The sequence below is a fragment of the Pituophis catenifer genome, unplaced genomic scaffold, assembly GCF_029215685.1.
Source record: "Pituophis catenifer annectens isolate HBS135680 unplaced genomic scaffold, rPitCat1.0.hap2 SCAF_13, whole genome shotgun sequence".
NCBI classification, from domain to species: domain Eukaryota; kingdom Metazoa; phylum Chordata; class Lepidosauria; order Squamata; family Colubridae; genus Pituophis; species Pituophis catenifer.
This window is the reverse complement of record NW_027256893.1, coordinates 25,061,706-25,083,877: the sequence shown is the minus strand read 5'-3', so window position 1 is coordinate 25,083,877 and position 22,172 is coordinate 25,061,706. Positions and strand designations below refer to the sequence as shown.

The 22,172-nt window shown below is 54.5% G+C and overlaps 3 protein-coding genes across 3 annotated transcripts in view; 2 read left to right on the top strand and 1 right to left on the bottom strand.

Annotated features, from left to right (window-relative positions):
• Positions 1–233: 233 nt before the first annotated feature.
• Positions 234–3,692, top strand: APRT (adenine phosphoribosyltransferase). The gene is made up of 5 exons (XM_070953088.1): positions 234–372; positions 926–1,029; positions 1,459–1,592; positions 2,027–2,105; positions 2,868–3,692. Exons 1-5 carry the CDS (start codon positions 242–244, stop codon positions 3,008–3,010), a joined length of 591 nt encoding a protein of 196 aa, XP_070809189.1. The 5' UTR covers positions 234–241; the 3' UTR covers positions 3,011–3,692.
• Positions 3,693–3,897: 205 nt separating this feature from the next.
• Positions 3,898–8,900, bottom strand: CDT1 (chromatin licensing and DNA replication factor 1). Its single transcript, XM_070953063.1, has 10 exons — positions 8,574–8,900; positions 8,002–8,151; positions 7,460–7,674; positions 7,128–7,322; positions 6,695–6,840; positions 6,304–6,389; positions 6,011–6,199; positions 5,772–5,903; positions 5,120–5,321; positions 3,898–4,452 (listed from the first exon to the last, which is right to left on the bottom strand). The coding sequence occupies exons 1-10, from the start codon at positions 8,898–8,900 to the stop codon at positions 4,289–4,291; spliced, it is 1,806 nt and encodes a 601-aa protein (XP_070809164.1). The 3' UTR covers positions 3,898–4,288.
• A 1,264-nt stretch (positions 8,901–10,164) lies between these two features.
• PIEZO1 (piezo type mechanosensitive ion channel component 1 (Er blood group)) overlaps positions 10,165–22,172 on the top strand; it is a 55,143-nt gene continuing 43,135 nt past the window's right edge. Inside the window, exon 1 of the mRNA XM_070953053.1 lies at positions 10,165–10,236. Coding sequence (XP_070809154.1) covers positions 10,173–10,236 — 64 coding nt within the window. The 5' untranslated portion in view covers positions 10,165–10,172. The remainder of the gene's footprint in view (positions 10,237–22,172) is intronic.

The following is a 22,172-nucleotide window of genomic DNA, read 5'->3' as shown; positions in this document are numbered from 1 at the left end:
AGCAAAAACCTTCGGGGCAGCGATTCCCGAAGGCCCCCCTGGGCAGCTGGGTCTGGGCCGCACCTGGGAGCGGAAAGGCGGCAGGGGGGGCCGAGCGCGCACCTTGGCACGGGCGGGGGGGGGGGGCGTGGCGGCTTCCTGGAAGGGCCGATCCTGTCCCGCAAGGGGGGAGGCTGCACGGCCCGGGAGCCTCTCCCTTCCCTGCCCTTCCCCGCTCCAGCGCAGTGGTTCCTCCCCGCGCATGCCAGTTGCTCCTACGGAGAAGGCAGCCTCCCTTTTCGCCATGAGCTCCGAGGACGAGCAGAAGCGGCGCTTGATCCGCGAACGGATTCGGGATTTCCCGGACTTTCCGTCGCCCGGGGTCCTTTTCCGGTAAGGGGCCGGGAGCTCCGCGGGGCGGGGGCGTCCCCAGCGCGGCCTTTGGGCAGAGCCGCTGGAGCGCCAGAAATGCCCTTGGCCCGGCCCGGCCCGGCTCAGCCGGAGGGGAAGCGGGCGAGCAGGTGGCCCCTGGGTGGGAGGCGCCCTTGGCGGGATCCGAAAGGGGGGCTCCCCGGCCTCTGCCCCCGCTCTGCAGCTGCGGGCTCCCGGGCTCTTTCCCGCGCGCCAGCACGGCTTGAGCCGCCGCGGGAAGAAGGCGCTGGTTGGAGGGGATTCTGGGTCCCCCGATCCCAGCACCAGGGGCCCCTCCCAGAGCCTCGTGGCTTCCCAGTTTCGGGAAGTCAAACGGGGGTGAAAGGGGCTCCGAGCAGCTTCTCTCCCCCTCCAGGCAGGCTTGGAATCACCTGGGGAAGCCAAGCCCAATCAAGCCAGGCTCCCCTCCCCTCCCCCCACTCCTTGAATTCTACCTAGACCCGTGTGTGGCAGGGGGCGTTTCCAGCCTTGTGGAGTCCTTCCCCATCCTCTCCTTCTCCCTCCCTCCCCCCAGGGACATCAGCCCCATGTTGAAGGACCCCGTGGCCTTCAAAGCGGCCATCGACCTGCTGGAATCCTATATCAAGGCCTCCCACAAGAACATTGACTACATCGCAGGTGAGTGACAGAAAGAGAGAGGTGGTAGATGGGACACAATTGAAAAAGCCGGAGGCCCCTTCTCCCCTCTGGACAGAGCCCAGCCTCTGACCTTCTGCCTACCACGTGTTCCCTCGTCCTGCAATTTGGTGACAGCTACTTCTCCAAAAGTCACCATAGCTTTTGTTGCTGGCAGAATGCTCTTTATTGCACTGTCCTGTTTCTGTCTTCCGTGGAGAAACTCACCAACCCCTAAACTTCCTTGTCCACTCCAAAGGAAGCCTCAACTTTCGCTTTCTCCCAATTGTGCCAAGTTTTTTATGGAAAGATGGTGGTTTGCTTGATCACCTTCACTCAGGTCCAGGTGTGTTTCCTCACCTGCTGCTTGTAAAGACCCCGTCCTGATGGACCTGCCCTCTGGCGTGACCCCCCTTTGCTCTGCTCTGCCAGGCCTCGATTCCCGCGGCTTCCTCTTCGGGCCAGTTTTGGCCCAGAGGTTGGGAGTTGGATTCCTGCTCATCCGCAAGAAAGGGAAGCTCCCGGGAGCCACCGAATTCATCTCCTATGCGCTGGAATACGGCAAGGTGAGTTTGTGCAGCTCCGACAAAGTTGTGGGTGCTGCAATACTGGAGGTTTTTAGGAAGAGATTGGACAACCATTTGTCTGAAACGGTCTAGGGCCGTGATGGCGAACCTATGGCACGCAGAGCCCTCTCTGTGGGCACATGCACCATTGCCAACTGCTCTTCTGGTTTCAGAAAAACGGCCAGAAAAACGGCCTAAAAACAGGTATGCGCATGCCGGCCAGCTGGTCTTTGGGTTTCTGGCACTCCAGCGTGCGCACATGCACACGTGTTCCGGTTTGGGCACTCGGTACCGAAAAGGTTCGCCATCACTGGTCTAGCGTCTCCTGCTTGTGAAGGGGGTTGGACTAGAAGACTCCAAGGCTTTTGGCTGACCTGCCAAGGGCAACCTGTGGGATTGGGGTGAAAGGCCATTTGTTCTCCTCCTTCCTGCAGGCGGAACTGGAAGTCCAGAAGGACGCGGTGAAGCCAGGGCAGAAAGTCATCATAGTGGACGATCTGCTGGCAACGGGAGGTAAGCGATTGCTGGCTTCTTGCGACACCAGGACAACTCTTGCAACTTCTGAATTGTTTCAAGATGCTTCGCAACTTCTGCTGCTGTAGGACATGCTGTGCCCTGTGGTGGGGCGGGAGGGGGCCTCGGGGGAAATTCGGGGATTTCCCAGGAGTGCGCATGGGGACTCAATTGTAAAGGAAGAAGAGGTGGGGGTTGTGAATTCAGGCTGTGGTTTTGCATGGCAATTACAACCTCCTTTTTAAAAGTTCATTTTTATAGCAAAAAATAAGAGGCTGGTCTTAGCCAAGTGGGTTCAGTCACAATATTGTCTCTAGTGCTTAAGGAACTCTGAAGGATCAAATGAGAGGTTTGTTAAGGATATTAGTGTTGTGTTACCAACCAGCAAGGAAACGTTGCTGAGAGCAATGAATAAGAGATATGCAAACAGGTTTAACAAGGTTTAACATCCTAGCAAGGTTAACACTTCCAGCCTTCTGTCCCCAAATGGCCACCATCTCTGCCTGTTGCAAATCCACAAGTGGAGCAGGATCTATTCCGTCGAGTCCCACCTCCACAACTGGTAGGGAGAGAAGGATGGCACCTAATCCAGAAGCCACGTGGCCATTGTAATTGGCATCCAGGGTGGTAGCGTGGCAAAGGTGCTGAACTAGGAGTGGAGAGACCTCATGTTCTTGAAGGAAAGGCAGGACCAACATTTATAACATTTTTCCATCGTCCTCTTGGCCCCCCTAACAGCTCCTCTCCCTCCTTCCCTCCCAGGTACCATGCGAGCCGCCTGCGAGTTGATGACAAAGCTGCAGGCCGACATCTTGGACTGCCTGGTGCTCATCGAGCTATCCTTCCTCAAAGGCGTAGAGGCCCTGAAGCCCTTTCCCCTCTACTCGCTCTTGCAATACCACTGATGCCTTGGGTTAGTCCTCCCCGCCATCCCGTAGGCTCCACCGTCCAATTTCCCAGTCCTGACTTCCCGAGGGAGGGGGGGAGCTGCCACTTCTCTGCATGCTGGCCAAACCTTAAGCAATATCGGAAAGTGCTGGGTGCAGTTCCTTACGTGGTTAAAAGCAGCACGCAGAGTACCTTAAATACGATTTGAAACCTGAACCAAGGGCAGCCAAAGCTCTTTGGCAATAGAGCCCCACTAACCACACGTGCTGGGGCACGTGTGGATCTGTCCCCAGGAAGGATGATGGGGACTCTGATGTTCATCTAAAATGCATCAATGTTCCCTTCCAGAAGCTAGAGGGAAGTAAGACGGGCCCATGGCCTCCGGAAGGCCAGATTGCTGGGCGAGTCTTAAGCAACCCATTTCACTTCACTCTTAATCCCACTCACTGAGTCCAGTCCTGCAAATGTTCCTGGCAATCCCACTTCGATAAGGCCAGCTGGAGTAGAGGCTAAACATGTCCGCCTGCATAGTTTGGATCACTTACTAGGCGAGGCTGTGCTTTGTTCCTAGTTGCCCTGCAAGGGGAGAGTTCAGTGTTGTGACTAGAGGGCTCCTTATCTTATGCTACCCTAGAAATGGCTGGAAGGAAGAAACCCGTCTGTAAAACTATTTGCTATTAAAGACACGCTGCTCTTGTACCTGGCCCTGATGGGGCTTCTTGAGGTGCTGTGACTCACTGGTCTGCTCTTAGGGGTCAGGCATGGCAAGGGGGCCGAAAGCCTCAGTGGAAATGCTGAAGGGGTGTCTGCGATTAGAAGCGTTTGTGCTCTGGACCCAGCCTTGGGCTCCTCTTTGCACTTGGGAAGGGGAGGGAGGGAGGGGGGAGAGATGTGCTTGTCCAGCTTCAAGTAAGTGGAGTTTAATGCCAAGTTTCGTATGCAAATCACATTTCAGGACAGAACAAGCCTTTCTTTAGAAGAAAAAAAAACCCATTCCTCCTTGCTCTCGACTCATGGACAGGATGTGGGATTCCATCCTCCCCCCTCCCTTCCTGGAAAAGCAGCCACACCTTTTCCAAACTGTCCAAGAGACAAAAATGTTTTGTGCCTTTAAAAAAGTGGTTTGTTGAATCACGTAATAATGCCCACCCTGTCATGGCTCTGCCAAAAAGCTTGTGAGTTTTCCATTGGAGAGAAAATCCTCCCTCCTATTTCTATCCAGAACAAAGACAAGAAAGGCGTATGCTTCCCCCCGGAAGTCCATTCTCTGGGCATTCCCCCCCCCCCCTCAAAAATCAGAGTTTCTCCTCTTCCCGCTTTCTCGCAGTTAGCCTCTCCGTTACGATATTGAGGTCCATGGCTTTGTCCAGCTTCAGGTAATTCTCCTGGCGAATGGCAAGGATGCGCACCCAATCCGGCAGGAGCTCTGCGAAGAGGTGGAGGTGTTTTTCCATCTCTCCTGCAGGGGACGAAGGGGGACTCGGGTCACATAAGAAGCCTGCCACACTTGAGCGCCATCAATTGTGAAGAGGGTCCTCAATGGGCAGGGATCTTCCCAAACACCAGGGAAGCCATTGCTGGAGGGTGAGGGGGTCTAGGCCCCCTTCCCAGGGGAAGCACCAAAATCTCAGTTCAGCAGGACAGCCATTCTTCTGCAGATCAAATCTCCGGCCTGTGTTTCCAGCTGAATCTTTGGAAACTGACTGAAAACCATGTGGCGCTAAATCTAATGCAATGCTAATTTAGATAGACCAATCAGGCAAACATTAAATGGTTTAGAACAGGGATGTCCAACGCTGGCAAATTCTGCGACTGGTGAATGGCATGGCTGGCAGGCTGGGAAAACCTGTGGATTTGTGGACTTAAAAGAGAGGGCTGGCTGACGGGGGAATTCTGGGAGCTGAAATCCGCAACTCTTTAAGACCCTGGAGAGGACTTGTTGCTCAGCAGGAGAACTCTCAGTCCAGGCTCTCCTGAAGTGGTGTTCCTGTTGGGGTTGCCGAGTCATCTGGGGCCGCCAAAGGCGGTTGGGCTTTGTGGTTACTGAGTAACTAGGCCTAGTTGCCAAAGGGCAGAGGGCAGCCTCCTCCCTCCCCTCCCCTGAGCCACCCACCCGCCTGCCTTACCCATGGGCAGGAGCGCCTGGTAGCTGTCTATCATCCGCTGGCAGGCCACCTCCATGGAGAGGGCCTGCTTCTTTTCTGCCACGAAGACGTTGCGCAGGATACGGGCCATCTCCGGCAGGCGGCCCAGCATTGTCAGGCGCTGCTCCTGCTGAGGGTTCCGTGTCATCAGCGCCTGCAGCTTCTGAGCCTCCTTGGCCCTGACCTGGGGAGAGAGGAGGCAGGTAAGGGGCCGTCTTTGGCACCACTGCTGTAATTCCAGCTGTGGGCATCTGGCACCAGGCAAGCCTGCTGAGGGTGCCCAGCTTTGACTTTTTCCTGCATCAGGGTGCCCCAACTTTGGCAAGAGGTCCCCTGTGGACTTCAACTCCCAGAATTCCCCAGCTAGCTGTGGTCCTGAAAGTCACCACGGTTGATGGAAAACCTGCCCTATAGAGTAGGGGTGGCCATGGCCAACAGCTTCTACTGGTGCCCTTGGGAGGGTGGGGGGAGGCTGAGAAAGGGCCCATCCTCCCACCCCAAGAGGAGGAGCAAGAGATACAGGCTTAGTTGAAGCTATTGAAGGCTGGACCTCAGGCAGTTCAAGATGCACTCAGGGAAACTGGCAGTGCCCTGCATTGGCAGCAGCCACAGCTCGTGGGGTGGGTAAACTCACTCTTTCTACTAAGGACTCCGAGACACCTTTCAGGCTGTTGGGGGTTCCGGGCAAAGCTGGGTGAGGAGGCTGCGGGGAGGAGGGGCTGCTGTCTGCCGTCCTTAGGACCAGGTTGGTTAACGCCTTTTCCATCTGTTTGGGGAGGCAAAAATGCAGGTGCTCTCTTTAAAAACCATTTGCAAAGGCTTGTGGTATGTAGAACAACCTGGGGCAAAATTGCCCCCCCTCCCAGGCTGTACCTTGGGTGTCAGCATGCCTTGTGCCTTGGCCAGCACCTCCTGCGCAGTGGTGACCCTGTCCACGTGGGGTGGCTGGGGCAGCTCAGCGGGCACGACATCGGGCACTTCGTCTACCCGGAAGCGAGGGTGCCAGCGGGTCAGCTCATCCTCCTCTATCACCATTGGAGGGTCCAGAGAAGCCAGGAACGCCTAGGGGGAGGCCAAGCACAAGTCTCAAGACATGGGAAACGCCACCTTCCTGCCCTGCCAGCAAGGGAGGAAGTGGTGCCAGGCTGCCCCCCAGAAGAACTTGCCTTGTGGTGCTCCTTGACCCTGGCTGTCAAGTTCTTGCAGAAGATGCTCCGGCGTTCCATCAGCCGGGATGCGGTCAGCTTCTCCCCTGGGAGTAAGAAGAGGAATCAGCACGCAAGAGATGTTCAGCGTCCCCCTCCCATCTTAGCCCCCAACCCAACCCCACACGCTTTAAGGAAGCGAGGAAGGTGGTGGCATCCAGACGGATATTAGCAGTCCTCGTTTCCTGACAAGAGCTGGGCAGAAAAAGCTTTCTTACTGGAGGAAAAAGCCCCCTGCAGACAAACACCAAGGCTGAGCTCACACAACGCGCGTGGGCTAGTAAAGCATGGCCCCTTTCCTTGGTTCTCGGAGGCTGCTCTACGATGCAGGTAGCCTCCCGCCCAAACCCACCTGTTCCCAGCTCTGGTTCGATGGTCAGCTGGTAGCTGCCTCGCTTGCCCGGTCCACCAAAGGTAGGGATGTTTCTCTCTTGGCGCAGAACGTAAGAACCTGGGTACACCGTTTTTATCTGTCCCAAGTGCCGTTCTTCGAAGCGCCTACAGGACAGGAAGCAGATGAGTGGGCAGCATTAGCTTTCCGGAAGACCAGAACCAAGCCTGGAGCGAGCCCTGCGTGGATGGGAAGCGGTATCTTTGCCTAAGCCCCACGGAAAGCTCCAGTCTTGCGTCTAAACGGGGGTCCAACCATCACCCGTTGGCTAGGGAACTCTGGGAGTTGAAGTCCAATAGTCTTAAAATGGCCAAGGTTGGACACCCCTGGTCTAAATCCATGCTTGCACGGGGGGCCAGAAGTCTCCGATCCAGCACCTGAAAGAAGAACTCACTTGCGCGTCATCTCCTGCACGCCTTGCTTGACCTTGGCAAAGGTGACCGCTTCCAAGCGGTTGAACATCATCGCCACGATGGTGTCCGTGCTGCGGAACATCTCAGCCAGCACCTTGTATTTATACGGCAGCAGCAGACCAGGGGGCACATCTTCCGCGAGGGTGTGGAAGCGCTGGTAGGCCGGCACCTTCTCACTAGCCAGGAGGGGAACGAGACTTCAAATGGCGGCCTTCTCAATCCGGCCGACCTGCTCTCAGGTGAGCCAGTCATGTCAGTGACCCAGCCCCCCCCCCAAACTCTGCTTCAGGACGGGCAGAAGCTGTTTTCACACCTGGTCTCTGCAGGGGATTCCAGATCCTTCCTTTCCTCTTTTGGGGAGAGTTTCCTCTGGCGGATCTGGGATTCCAGCAACCGGACCCGTTTCAATCGGTTCTTTAGGTCACCGCCAGATTCCAGGTTGGCAGCTCCGCCCTTGATCTTCTGCACCAGGCTCTGGATCTTGCCCAGGCGGCCCTTCAGCTCCAGGAGCTGCTTTTGGGGTGCATCCTGCGTAGAAGGTAGAGATCTCAGCAAGGCGGCTGCCCCCTCCTCCCTATTTGCTGGGCTGGGATTGAGCAATGAAGCAGAGCCCCCTTTGCAAACCCCCCCCCCCCCCGCCTCAGGGAAAAAGCAAGGTTGGAAGCTGCATTAGAGGTAAGGGGAAGAGCAAGGAAGGCTGGCCAGGACACGAAGATAGGGAGAGGCAGGGTGAGCAGGATTGGCACTGATATCTTAGGTCAGCTCAAGTCTGCAATGCAGGGGTGTCCAATTTTGGCAACTTTTAAGCCCTGTGGACTTCAACTCCCAGAATTCCCCATCCAGTCCTGCCCTCACCTTCTCCTCGGGACTGGCCAGGGCCACTGAGGTTCCCCCCAACTTCAGGCCAGGCGAGAGAATCTCGTTCACCAGCTCCTTTGCCTCCTTATCCAGGGAGGAGGGGCTGGGAGGCCCCAGAGCTGCAGTGGAGGTGGGGCAAGCAGAGACCTGAAACAGAAGCAGAGCCCCAGTCAACCCTCGGGGTTCACACATGCACAACCCCCCCCCCCATGCCAGAGGCTCCTGGCGCGCAAGACAACCTGGCTGAGATGGGGCGAGAGAGAGAAGGGGCGGCAGAGAGATTTAATAAATAAATACAAATCACGCCAGTCTCGCAGAGCAGCCTGGAAACGTTGGGCAGATCGACAGGATTCGCGGGGGGGGAGGGGTCGGTTCGTACAACCGAGCATCAGCCCGGGTTCGCGGCCTTCCTTTCAAACAACTCCGGAGCAGCGGCAGAGCAACACGTGGAGGAGACCAAGCAGACCCCCCAGCCCGGCGGGCTCAACCGGGCTGCGTCCAAGGCGCTCCTCCGGGGAGCAGTCCGGCTCAAGGGAGCCTGCAAGAAGAGCCCCGGGGGGGGCACTCACCGCCCTCTCCTCCTCCTCCTCCTCCTCGGCCATCAGCAGCCTCTTCCTGGCGGCCCCCTTGGGCGGGCGGCGGTGCTGAGCGACGGGGCTTCGCTCCGCTTCCAGCTCGGGCTCCGAGCGGCGCCTCTTCCGGCTGCGCGGCGCGGCCGGCGGGGGTCCGGAGCCGAGCGGGGTCCCGGGCGGAACCAGCTGCGGCTTCTGCTCGGGGCCGGCCCGGTCGCCGCCCGGCTCCCCCGCCGCCGCCGCTTTCCGCCGCTGGGCGCCCCGCGGCTGCCCCGGGCCGGCCTTGCTCTGCGCGAAGAAGCGGGTCAGGCGGAGCTGCGCCATCTCGGCCGCCGCCGCCGCTGCTACAATGTGGCCACTTTCGCGGGCCGCCTGAGCCCCGCCCCCTCCTTTCCCGCGCTGCGCTCTTAAAGGCGCCGCGTCGCCGCCCCGCCCCCCCCCCGCCAGAGGGACCCGCCAGATGCGGCCGCGGGGGGGCAGCCACGATCCCCCGGCCGGCCTCAGGCCGCAGCCCCCAGGAGGGCAAGTTCAGGCGGCGGTTGCAGCCCCCCCCATTCGGGCTCGGGGCCCCGGTGAAGCCGCCCTGCTTTGCTTCCCGCAACCCGTTTGCCCCGTTCCAGGAGGGGCCGCTTCAGGCGGTCCTCAGCTCTGGAGCCCTCGGCCGCTCTCCTGCCCGTCCCGTCCAGAAGCGCCCCTGCCAAGCAGCTGCCGCTTCCCACAAGGGCCCCAATGCCGGCCTCAGACTTTGGGGCTCCGTTGGGAATGGGAGGCCCTCCGAAAGCCTCTCAATGCGCGTCAGGGCTGGCTGCCTCGGCGCCCCTCGCTGCCCGAAGCAACCCGGCAGGCTCCCGGCTGAGGCGGCGCTCTGGGGCCTCCGGGGCGTCTGCGGCTGGGAGCGAGAAGGCCCGCCTGCATTCCAGGTAAGGCCACCAGAGGGATCCCGGGGGGCGGGGGGGGCAGCGGGGGCCAAGGCGGGGGGCGGCCCTTGTGAGCAGCCCAGGCGGGCAGCCGTCGGCGGAGGAGCCTCGGGGGCAACGTCGGGTGGGGGAGGGAAGCGGCGCCTGATCTCCGCTGATTCCAGGCTAAGCAGCCGCCGGAAGGCGGGGGGGGCTCTGGAGGGTCTCCCCGCCTGGATCCGACGTGTCGGGCCGGAGAGGGCGTCGCAGCGGGCGCTAGATGGTGCTGCCGCCCGGGGAATCGCGCCGACGGAGGGGAGGGAGGGAGGGGAGGGGGCGGCCCCGGCGGGTGGGCGGCGGCGGCGGCGGCGGCGGGCGGGTCTGAAGTGGCACGTGCGCGGCCAGAGAGAGCCGGGACATCGGCGGCCGAGCGAGGCTGCGCTGCGCGGAAAGCAGGCAGAGGCTCGGTCCGGCTGTGCTGGCTGCGGGGCAGAGCCGAGACCGCCCCCCGCTCCTCCCCCGGGGACGGGCTGAGCACCCGCGGGCCGAGGGCGAGAGAAGGCGGCTGGGCTCGGGTGGGGCGCGAAGCCGACGGAGCCGCCGCACTGCGCCCAGCCAGGCGCCTCTTCGGGACTCGGAGCCCCGAGCCGGGACGATGCCGACGGCCGCCCGCCGACCCTGCGACTGAAGCCGCGCCGCGATGGAGCTGCGGGTCCTGTGCGGCGTCCTCTACTGGCTGCTGCTGCCGCTCTCGCTGCTGGCCGGTAAGCGGGGCCGGGCAGGGCGGGGGGCATCGCCCCTTCCTGCCTGAAGGAGCCGGAGGGGTGGAAGGCTGCTGCGGACGGTCTGGGTCGGGGAGGGCTGGACTAAGTGACCTTTAAGGCCCCTCCCGAGCCCGCAGAAGCCCATTAGCTGTCATGTAAGCGTTCGAGGCTGGCTGGTGGTCCGTGAACCCCCGCACCACCCACCGGAGAGAAAGGGCTGCGAACTTCCGGGGGAGATGTGGCCGGGCTGGGCTAAAAGCCGCCGTGGCAGCAGCTGCCCGCAAGTTCTCCTTGGCCCTCCTCGCGGGGGGCGGGGGGGGGCAGCTGCGCTTCTCCTGGGGAGGATTTGTGTGGCGCGCAGGCCCCGTGCCCTGGCTGTGCCGGCAGAGGCGGCTGCGGAGGAGGAAAGTTGTCATGCTGAGGCGCTTCCAGCTTCGGCTGCTGGAGCCCTTCCAACCTGTTAAACAACCCCCAGAGGAATGTTGCAGGCGCCCAGGTCGGAATCACCTGGTGTGAAGGGCTCAGTGATTAAGACCAGTCTGGCTCCTGGTTGCTGTGGTTGTACTGAAGCCTCAGCCAGCCAGCCAGTCTGCTGGAAGTGCCCAAAAAAAGTCAGAACAAAGGTTTTGGCCAGGCAGCCCAGCAGCTCCCTGGGTGAAAGTAATTGGCTGGGTCGGTAGGTGTGTTGTGTGAAGGTAGCAATTACATGTGCTCATGTAGTGGTGACACATCTTGGAAGCTGTACTAGAGTGACTTTCTTACTGAAGGAACGGAACTAGTGGGGACTCATGGAAAATGGATTTTGCAGGTCACTACCAACGTACGGCCCCGCAATTTAGGGATGCAGAGTCCAAAAGGCAAAGTCCCATTCTGGGGACTCTCAGGAATGAAACAGAGTTGCTGGAATCACAAACCTCCCTTCAAATGCCTGCTGCGTTATGTGAAAGGTGAAGGGTCAGCACACAGATGATCAGTTCTGGTGACCAGAGGCTGGATGGAGGGAAATGTGTGAACAGTGACTCTTGTCACTGACAGAGAAGAAAAGGGCCAGCAGAGGGAGGGGTGACAGAAATGTGTGAGATTTTGCAGGGAGCAAGAGGTCTCCCCTCAAAGTCCAGTGGAAGAAGAAGGGGAAATTCCTGGGAGTTCAGGTATCCCAAAATGCAGCCCCATCCTCTGGGCTTGAAGGAAACAGGCAGAGGGTCCTCCCAGCATCCAGCTTTGGCTCCTCACCATAGAGACGAGATGCGGGAAAGACCTGAATGAGGCTGTGTCAAAAGATGCTACCCTCTCCAGCGCTGGGAAGCAAAGACCGGCAGACATCAAAGTGTGAGGTAGCCTTGCCTTCCCAGAGCCAAAGGGGAAGAAGCCCAAAATCTGCAGAGAAGCAGAGGTAGGTCATCAGCCAAGAAGCTGGTGGCCTCTGTACTTAATGCTCAGAATTGGCTTTCTTTCTCTCTGGCACTATCAGCAATTCCAGGGAATTTCTAGAAGCCTGAACGATTATTGTTCTAGACTCCCCTTTCAGCCAGAAGCCAATTCCCCAGGGATGCGGAGGCCTTCTTCAGTGGCCCTGAATGCTTTCCTGTTGAGTTATAACCAGGGCAGCCTGTGCAACCAGTTTTTCATAGGCACTTCTGGTCTCCCTCACTGTGGCTGCACTGGAGTTAGTGGGGTGAAACGGCCCTGGGGAGACGGCTTGCATCATGGAGATGGCTGATGAGTTTATGTTGTTTGTGTGATGATCCCTTTTCCTTACGTCTGTCTTAAAACAGGCATATACAGGTACACCTACTCAGGAATGTGAACTTGAGTATCCCAAAAGCTTCTTTTGTTGAAATCTGTTGTGAAACAAGGTGAAGCAAGTTTCTTAATCTGCTTCTTACCTCATTTGAGGATTTTTTCTCTGATTGAGAAAAAAATCTGTCCCATTAGAAGGCTTTACTACAGGCCTCTCCTCCTCCCCCCCCCTCTGTCTTCCTTAATGTTCCTGGCTTCTCCTCCCAGGTGGAAGGGCAATAAAGGTGTCCATCCAAAGAGATTCAGCCTTTTCTCTCTTTTTTCTCCCCGTTCCCACCACACACACACACACACACACACACACACACACACACACACACCAGTGTTTGAAAATCCCTGTGTAGCCAATCTGTTTTACACAAATATTTACCCAACACATACATCCCTGCCCATCCTTGGACTGTTGTGAAGGCGCAGTAGCCAGTTTATACAGGAGCAGGAGAAAAAAAAGGGGGGGGCCTGCGTCCATCCAGGTTGTTCAAGGGAGAGAAGCAGGAACATCTCTGAGGTTCTCCGATGGTGAACGGCTTGAGTCTCCTCAGCGTGCGCTACTGATTTTCCTCAGACCTGGTGGCCATTCCGTTTACTCTGGCGGTGCAAGGCGTTTTTTTTTAATCCTGCCTGTTGGAAAATGGTTGCAAGCTTACACACTGGAAAAGGGAGGAGGCTGGCCAACACTTCCTTCTCCTCCCCCCCCCACCCAACCCCAAGTTCTTTGCAAATTGTGGTGCTTTGCTTCTCACCCAGAAACCCGTTTTCCGCCATAAGCACTTTTTAAAGTGCTCTTCAACCTGAAACCTGCTTGGCTTCCGTGAATTGTGTCCTTTGCAGAGATTTTGGAAGAGAAGGTTATCTTGCACTTGACCCGAGAAAATAGTGGTTTGCACACATGAATTTTATATCTGTTTTTGCAAGTGTGCAACTGTGCCCTTAAGGCAGGAATGATAACTTTTGAGCAAAATGACTCCCCAGTGAAACCAGATACTACCATACCAGAGGTTCAAATAGCCCGGGTTTGGCTGCTCAGACTGGGAACGATGGACTCTGTAGTAGAAGCTTGTAAAATACCAGAAAGGGCTCCCCTTTAGAGAGGCCTTGTGGTGACAGATGGTATTGCATGCAAGCAGAGCAGTCTATATTCAAAATACACTCCTTTTCTTACAGCCGGATGAGATGAAAGCATATTCTGCGGGTAATCAAAGGCTAGACTCATAACAAGGCTCATCCTTCTAAACCCCCTTTTGGGGGAAGCCCCCTTGGCAGCAGCCTTTGCATTCCAGAAAGATCAAGTCAACAAAGCAGCAGCTGTTTCAAGGAGGGACATAGCTGGCTGGGGGATTCTGGGAATTGAAGTCCACACACCTTCAAGTTACGAGGTTGAGGAATACCGTGGCAGAGAAAAGGGGCAATTCTTTTGTGCCTTGTCAGTCTGTGTGTGTGTGTCTGGGATAGGAAGTCAGTGGTTAAGAGTGGCTTCTTTTTTGAGTTCATAGAAGTGGAGAGAGGGTCAAGCTGCCAAGACAGATTGAGTAGTGAATGCATGTGTGTGTCTGTGGGGTGGATGATGCAGAGGCATGTCAGCAGGCACCCAACCAGCACATGGATGCCCTCGGTGCCAGTCAGATGGACCAGATTCTTCCCTTTAGCTTGCCCACCACTTGTGTTTGGAGTTTAGAAAAAGTGCTGTTGAAGTTTCATTTGTGGTCGGAGCTGCGTGGCCTGGTGGAGAAACGAAACTTGTAGTATTTTAGGAGCCTCAGGCCAGCAGGGAGCCTTTCCTTGCAGCTTGCCTTGGCAATCCAAGGCTAATTCCTTGACTGGCAAAATAAAGTTTCTGTGGGTCTCTCTCTCTCACTGCCTGCCCCATTGGTGACTCCCCGAGCCTGCAGGATGTGAAAAATTTCATAAGGACTATACCTGCAAATGTTGCTCTGTCCAGAAGCAGTTTTTTTAGGCCACCATTCCTGACAAGGACACACTGCGGAAACAGTAGACCTGTTTACCTCCATTACACAATCCGGTGGCTTTTCTGCAGCCTGGATGTGTTCGACTCTTTTCAACTATTTATAGTTTCAAGGTTTGGCCTCAGCTGCCTTGAATACCCTTTGGCCTGCAAGAGTGGTGGAGATTTGACATGTCTAAGAGAATCAGTGTTGCCGTGTTTACTGCGCTTAGTTTTTGCCACCTGGATGTGTGGCATCCCACAGCCTCTTCCGGGCTTTAGTACGCTAGTTTAGGTCAGGATCCTGTTGTCATTCCACGTACGGCAGGCTCCTCTGGAGTCCTTACATGAAGAGCTGTTCCATGCATGCTGTGGGACAAGCAAGCTGGGGAAGGCATCTCCGGCCAGGTTGTGGGGCTGCAGTTAAACCTCACGATGACTTTATATAAAAATTTCCATAAAATTCAAGATGGGCTACAATGTCTCAAAAAGGTGTAAGACAATGTTCTCAACTTGAAGATGTGCGGACTTCGACACTCAGAATTTCCTAGCCATCCAGAATTCTGGGAGTTGAAGCCCACATACCTTCAAGTTGCCAAGCTTGAGGGTTAGGGTTACACTGGGTAAGAGTTGGAACAAAAACTGGAAATGTCCTGCTATGAGGATTCTCCTTCCCCCAACTGAATGCCTGTTTGCTGTTTCTCTCTGTTCTTGCCTGTATCCCTTATTGGCTATTTTGTCCCATCCCTTTTAACCCTGAGCTGCACTGGGGGGGGGAGGGTTGCACTGGAGGGGGGGCTTCTTGTAGAGAGAAATAAAAGGAGACTGTTGGGATTTCAGCTGGCTTGGGAGTGCTTCTCCTTGTCTCTGCTTTCTGACCAGGAACTCCCTTGTTGTCCCAGAGGTATCCGCTGGTCATCCTCTCCATAAAATAGAGGCAGCTCAGCTCCAAGGGACCCTGACTGCTTTTTTCCCTTTCTGGTTTTTGCTACAGCATTCAGTTCAAACTTTGTGGGTTGATCCCTTGCAACGTGTATTTTGTGTGTGTGTGTCTGTGTTGTGTTGGTAATAACGGAGAAATGTGTGACAGTGAGAGTGCTTGTGAAAAGTTTTTTCCCTTTGTTGTTGCTCCATCTGGCACCCCTCGTCTCTTTTCCAGGGAGTTTGGCTAGTTTGCCCTGCCCACAAGAGAGATTTCTGCCCGGAACAATTATGCTGAAGGAAAGAAAGAGTAATGCGAAGAGCAGGGGAAGGGCCGCTTCCCGCCACTTTCCTTCTTGCTCCGCTGATGGAATTGTTTTGAAAGCCTTTCCCATGGCAGTAAGAAGGGAGACAGCTGGAGTTGGTTTCCCTCGCACACACTCAACCAGGAAGTTTGCTTCTCTTAACTGTTTGGGTCACGTGCACATGATTAATCATAAATGCTGCACGCAATTACACAGGCACTGGCTCTTGACTTAAGTTGCCACATTGGGGGGGGGGTTCTAATTAGTCTGGCTTTTTAGCAGTTTGCTGATCGATGGTCCAGCAGTGTAAAGATCTGAGGGGTGTGTTTTTTTTTTTCCCCTGCAGAAGAAAAAGAATGTTCTCTGAAATGTAAGGACTAGATTGGGGAAAATGTGATGGATGTTGTAGTCCAACATCTGCAGGATGAGGGGGTTGAGGAATGCTAACAAAGGGAGGCCATGGGGAAATTCTCATTGTGCTCCTGAGTGGGTGTGGATGGGTCACACCGTTAAGTGTGAACATGTGCAGTTGGGCAAATTTTTAACTTCTATATGTATTTGTATTTATTATGGCTGTTCACCGCCCTGAGTCCTTCGGGAGTAGGGCGGTATACAAATATGATAAATAAATAAATAAATAAATAAATAAATAAATAAATAAATAAATAAATAAATAGCCGTGGTGGCGCAGTGGTGAGAATGCAGTATTGCAGGCTAATTCGGTTCACCATCAGGAGTTCGATCGTGACCGGCTCAAGGTTGGCTCAACCTTCCATCCTTCCGAGGTGGGTAAAATGGGGACCCCAATTGTTGGGGGCAATGTGCTGACTCTATAAACCACTTAGGGCTGTAAAGCTCTGTGAAGCGGTATATAAGTCTAAAGGCTATTGCTAAAGCAACAGTTTTTCTTCTCTTTTGTGGCATGGAAACATTCTGGAGACAGTTGCTGGAGCAGAGCAGAAGGTGGTTTGGGTGGCTTCTCTCCTCCCATGAGGCCCTGGCCTTTATTGGGGGGGGGTCTTGGCTGGGAAGGGTCATGGATCCGGCAGCAGGGGAAGAGGAGCCAGAGCCCTTCATTGGGGAAGGCAACCCCTTACTCTTTGGGGTGCTTTCTCCAACCTGCCCTCTTCAACCACGGAAGGGATGGTCTGTAGGAAGTGGTCAAAAATCAAGAGATTAAAAATGGGTGGAGTCTTCCACGGCTTGGGCCCCTCTGATCTTTGGGGCCAGGATGGCTGGGGATTCTGGGAATTGTAGTTTCTTCCCATTGGGGCCCCCAGTGTTGCTTATGAAAGCAGGGCCTTGGCTCCAGAAAGGTGCTGAGGCTGAAGCCTGGATCAAATTAAATTTTGGCTCCTCCAACCGGCTGTCAAGGCCGGGAGATCAAAAAGAGGCTTCTTTGTTTCTCTCCTGGCGTCTGCTACTTTGTGTCTTCTTCAACTCGTCTGGATGGGAGTATACACACACACACACACACACACACAGAGAGAGAGAGAGAGAGAGAGAGAGAGAGAGAGAGAGAGAGAGAGAGAGAGAGAGACAGACAGACAGACAGACAGACAGACAGACAGACAGACAAACTGCCTTCAGAGACACCGATCTCACTTCCAAGATGCTTCTTGTGAACTCTGGTAGACACATGTCGATTCTTGGCTGTGGGGTGGAGGAGTTGGAGCAGTGGATTTCTGTTGGGAAGGCCTGGGTTCAAATATGCGCCCCCCCATGCCCTGAAGATGAGATCTTGAGGTAGTTTCCCCCTCACCCCAGCCTACCTGACAGGGCTGCTGCCATGAGGAAGGAGGGAGTGGGGAATCTGAACTGGTGCCCTCTGACTGTTATGCCCCCATGGGAGCTGCGAGGGCTTGGCACACCGAGGATGCCTGCGGGCAGAGTCCTGGACACTTGGCAGGTCAAGCAAAATTCAGGACCCATTTTGCTGATTGGTGACCCAGCAACACCGGATCCCTTTGTTGGATGGATCTCTCTCTCTGCCCCCCATCACTCAGGATCTTCTCCCCAGTGCCTCTCTGGTTGCATTGAGATAAAAAAAAAGCATCATGGCACGTGGGAAAGGTTTAAGGTTTTATTAAATTTCTATACTGCCCTTCTCCCGAGGGACTCAGGGCGGTGTACAGCCATATTAAAACACATGAATTTATAAAATTTAAAACCAATTAAAATCAGATATATAAAATTTGGCCCTCAATTTAAAATTTAAAACATTTTAAATTGAGGCCTTGAGAGACGGGCAAGAGGGACAGTGCCGAGGGACTGGCCAGGTAAGAGAGGGTGCAGCTGGAGAGCGGGAGAGGCAAGAGGCCCAGGAGGGACCCCCGAGTTTCTCAGGCTGTTAAGGAGACAGAGAGCGACTTCCTCTTTCAGGTGTGTGAGAGTCTCTCAATGTAACTTTACATTGGACCAGCTTCCCTGGCTGTGAGTCTGATCTACCCGGTGAGGTTGACAAAGAATAATATTTCTTTGGGGAGGCTGCAGCTTCTTTACACTGAATCACTTCCAACTGGCAAGAATTGCGCCTCGGTATTTGGATGGAGGACACAAAAACAGAACAGGTTGTCCTCAATTTGCAACCATTCATTTAATGACAGTTCAGAGTGAAAAAACTGGCATGACCATTTTGCAAATGACCCTGGCAGCAGCATCCCAGGGCCCCGTGGGCAAAATTCAGACGCTTGGCAACTGGCAGGTGTTTATGACGGTGGCGGAGTCCCGGGGTCGTGCGAGCCCCCTTTTGCGACCATCTGACAAGCAAAGTCAAGGGGGAAGCCAGATTCACTTAACAACCGTGTTACTAACTTAACCATTGCCGTGATTCCAACGGTGGTAAGAAAGGTCATAAAATGGGACAGAACTTATTTGAAAGCTGCCTTGCTTAGTAACAGAAATTTGGAGCTCAATTGTGGTCGTAAGTCAAAGACTACCCTAATGCAGGGGTCCCCAACCCCCCTCCCCCAGGCTGTGGCCGGGAAGTGGGCCATGCCCGTGAAACCAACCCCTCTCGTCCCACCCCCACCACTGCCGCTATACCCCCTCACATCCCCTCCCTCCCCTATGCCACTCCCCCCACAGGGCCAGCCCCACCTCCTGCCCACAGCTTTCCACAAATGGGTTGCCATCCTCTTCGCGCCACTTTCTTCCTTCGTGGCAGAGAAAGCTGGCGGGTTTCCCCTCCTCTCGGGCTGCTCTGGGGGGTGGGGAGGCTTGGCTCTTCTGCGTCTGACGGGCAGGAGGGGAAGAGAGAAGCTTGGGGGGGGGAGTTTCCTCTCTGTTCAGCAGCAGCCTGGATGGCTGGAAGGGGAGGGCAGGACCAGGGCGCTCAGAAGGGGAGGGGGCTCCCTGCCCTGCCCAGTGACTCAAGCGGAGGCGGCAGCCACCACGCGGCTTCCTGACTCAGTTCCCCGGAGAGCAGCGGTGGCTGCTTTCATTAGGGAAGTCTGAATCAGCCCGCCTTGCCCGGGGGACCCGTTGTGCTTGGATAAATTGCAGGGCTGGCATCCACATCTGAGCCAGCAGGAGCCCCTAAAAGGCTGCCCAATTGGGCAGCGGCAGAGCTGGAGACTTCCTGGCCTTGGCTCTGGGGAGGGGGGGGTGTCCTATGGGCATTTCAGCAATGCAGGTTTTGGGGAGTGGGAGGCTGCCTGCCTTATGGCCCCACTGCTCCCCCTGGGCTTCCTCATTCAGCTGCTAGGACAGATACAGGTAGTCCTCGACTTACGACCACAATGGAACCCAAAATTTACATGACCTCCATAAATATGAGTCAGTTGCCAAGTGTCTGAATTTTGATCATGTGACCCCGGGGATGCTGCCACAGTTGTAAGTGTGTTGAAAAGTCTTTGAATATTAGTAATTAATATTTACTAATAAATAGTAAAATTAGTGTTAGTTGTAAGTCTGAAAAACGGTCATAAGTCCCATTTTTTTTAACGCTGTTGTAACTTTGGTCACTAAATGAATGGTTGTAAGTTGAGGACAACCTGTAGGCAGGGAGTAAAGTTCACCAAAGTCCTCTCCGTAAATTAGACCCACCATTGAAGGGCTGCTAACTTTAGATTTTCCTGGTGTTCTGGCAGAATCTGCAACTTGGCCTTCCTTCTTCCCTTGGAATGCCTGGTTCCACCCTTCCCCATGGTTTATTTTAATTATTTCCTTATTTAAAAGATCTATAGGGCCGCCCATCTTAAGCATTCTGGGCGGTTCACAACAACGAAACCGGTGGCTATAAAACAATCATAACAACAATAAAGCCGTAAAATGAAAATCCTGTGCCTTAACTGTCCCCATAGGAGGCCCCACAACAAGCTCAGGTGCCCTCCTTTCCTAGTATCTAGCCCAGTGTTTCTCAACCTCAGTCCCTTTAAGTTGTTTGGACTTCAGTTCCCAGAATTCCCTGCCAGTATAGCTGGGGAAGCATAGCTGGCTGGGGAATTCTGGGAGTTGAAGTCCACACAGTTTAAAAGGGTTGAGATTGAGAAACACTGATCTGTGCAATCCTATCCAGCACCAGGGTTAAAAACCAAGCCTTAATGGCCTTCTGAAAAGCTAAATGGGGAGGGGGGGGCTGCCAAATCTCATGGGGAGAGATTTTTCACCAAAAAAGCACATTTCCAAGGTTCCCCTAGAAGACAGGATTTCAGGGAAGCCATGCATTCAAAAGATCTGCTCCGCCTGATCCACCAGGGAAGGAAAGAGAGATTTGCCAGTGTCCGGAGCATCTCGGTCGCTGGCTGTGTTCTTGCAGCCGGCCACTTCAGGGCCTGGGGATTTCTCTGCTCTTGGTCATTCCCAGGCCTTTGTCCTTACTGGAGATCACTGCTAGATGCCTGCATTTCAGAATTGAATTAGTTTCCATAAAAACAGGATGGGGTGGGTAGGATGGTCCTTCCGCTCATTTGTATTTTTTTCCATTAAGCCGGAAGCCAGACCCAGGCCTGCCTCTCTCTGTGTTCGTTCTCTTCCTTTTGCTTTTTCCTCAGAATAAGGCCAGTTTGGTGTGAGTAGACCTCTGCCTTCCCTTCCCTGGGGGAGCCGAGAACTCAGGTCTGCCTTTCCATAAGCACCAAATCGGTGTTTCTCTAGCTGCTAAAGGGAATTTGGCTCCTGGGCTTAGATTTCTCTGAAGCCAAACCCTTCAGCTTCAAGGGGGGAGCGGAATTCTTCCACCACCACCCCAAAAAAATAGGGCAAGTTGCACCCACCTCTCCCCAAATGCCAAACCAGTTAAGGCTTCCCCTTAAAAATGAGACTGCTCTTTCTCTCTATGATCCCATGACTGCATGAGTGAGTAATCTACTCTTTGGCCTCTGCTTCTAATCTGCAGTCCAACCTTCAGAGATTTGGTCTGTGGGTCTAGTAAAAGCAGGGATGCCCAACCTTGGCAACTTTAAGACTTGTGGACCTCAATTCCCAGAGTTCCCCAGGCATCGTTTTTCACCTTAATAAGTTTCTCAACTGGTACCCAGTTGCCCCAGACAAGGAAATCCAGATTATTTTGATGTTTGGGCTCGAGAGCCTGGAAACGGAGATGGTGAGCAAAAGGGAATGCCTTGGAAAGTGGGCCTGAGGCTTGTTTTGGTGGCTCCTTTTGCATCCCTTTTTCTCTGACAAGAAAAATGCCTTGGAAACATTGGAACATGCCTCACTTGGAAGCACAAAATGCATTTAAAAAGCTTAAAATGTATCTTTCCAAGGAATCATGCTGACTTTGTAGTACTTTGTAGTAATAAATAATGTTTGCTGTTGCAAGCTTGCTTGTCGTTTCAAGTGAATTGTCCAGGAAATTTGGCAAGTGTTGCTCTCAGACGTAACCATAAGCAATCATTTCCCCTCCTCCTCCTCCTCCTCCTCCTTTCCTCCTCCTCCTCCTCTTCTTCCTCCTTTACTTCTCCTCCTCCTCCCCCTCCTCCTCCCAGCAGGCCAGCTTCTGTTACCTCTGCCGCGCTGTTGTGCCCAACAGAATAAGGTGGCTTGGCGTGCAACCCCCACGGCCTGACCTGTGCAAGCTGGCTGCCCTCCCTCACAACCAAGAGTGCCCCTTTCTCCTCCTTGCAAGAAGAGCCTTCTTCAGACAGCCTCGCTTTCCCATCCGACGTATCCTCTCGGATGACAGTTCCGAGCGAGTGCGGGGCGAGTGCATCAGAACTGCTGGGCCAGCCCAGTGATGTGGTTGGCAGGACAGCCAAGCCAAGCCAAGCCAGCCCTCAGGCTTGGAAGGCGCCTTCTCTTGCCTGAAAAAAAGGAAAGAAGGAAAAGGCGCATCTGTCTGAAACATGTTCTGAGAAAGCACTTTGGTGAGCTCAGCAATGGCAAGAATTAGGTCAGGGAAAGTAAAAGCAGGTCAGTGGCTGGAGTGAAAGTCAGCTCAGAAAAACTAGCGGGGAACCGTCCTGGGTTTCCCTGTGGTTTGGGGGCCTTTGCCAGCTCCAAATCTTTTTAACCCTCAAACGACTTGAGAAATTCCCAACCGTTCTTTCAAGATCTCTGAAGCATGCTTGGATTATACATTTTAGACAGTTTCCTCTGAAGGTAAACCTCTTCCTGGGGGCTTTTGATTAATCATCTTCTTCTTTGTCATTGAATTAGATGACAAAAAAGTTAATATTTAAGTTAATATTCTCAACCTTGGCAACTCAAAGATGGGGTGGACTTCAACTCCCAGAATTCCCCAGCCAGCATGGAATTCTGGTAGTTGAAGTTCACCCATTTGCAAGTTGCTGAGGTTGAGAACCAGGAATTTAAGTTCTCTGGGAAGGATAGTCCCAATGGAAGTTTTAGTCATATGAGATCTGTTTTTTTTTTCTGGCCTTACCTTGCTAACTGACTCTGTCCACCTCTGACGTGGGAAAAAGGAAAAGCCCCCTCCCCACGTGTTGCCACTGGCTGGGTCAGGGGAGAGGCCAGAGACAGCTGAAGAATGTGGAAAAACCGCCTTTTGGAATGAAGGAAGGGCA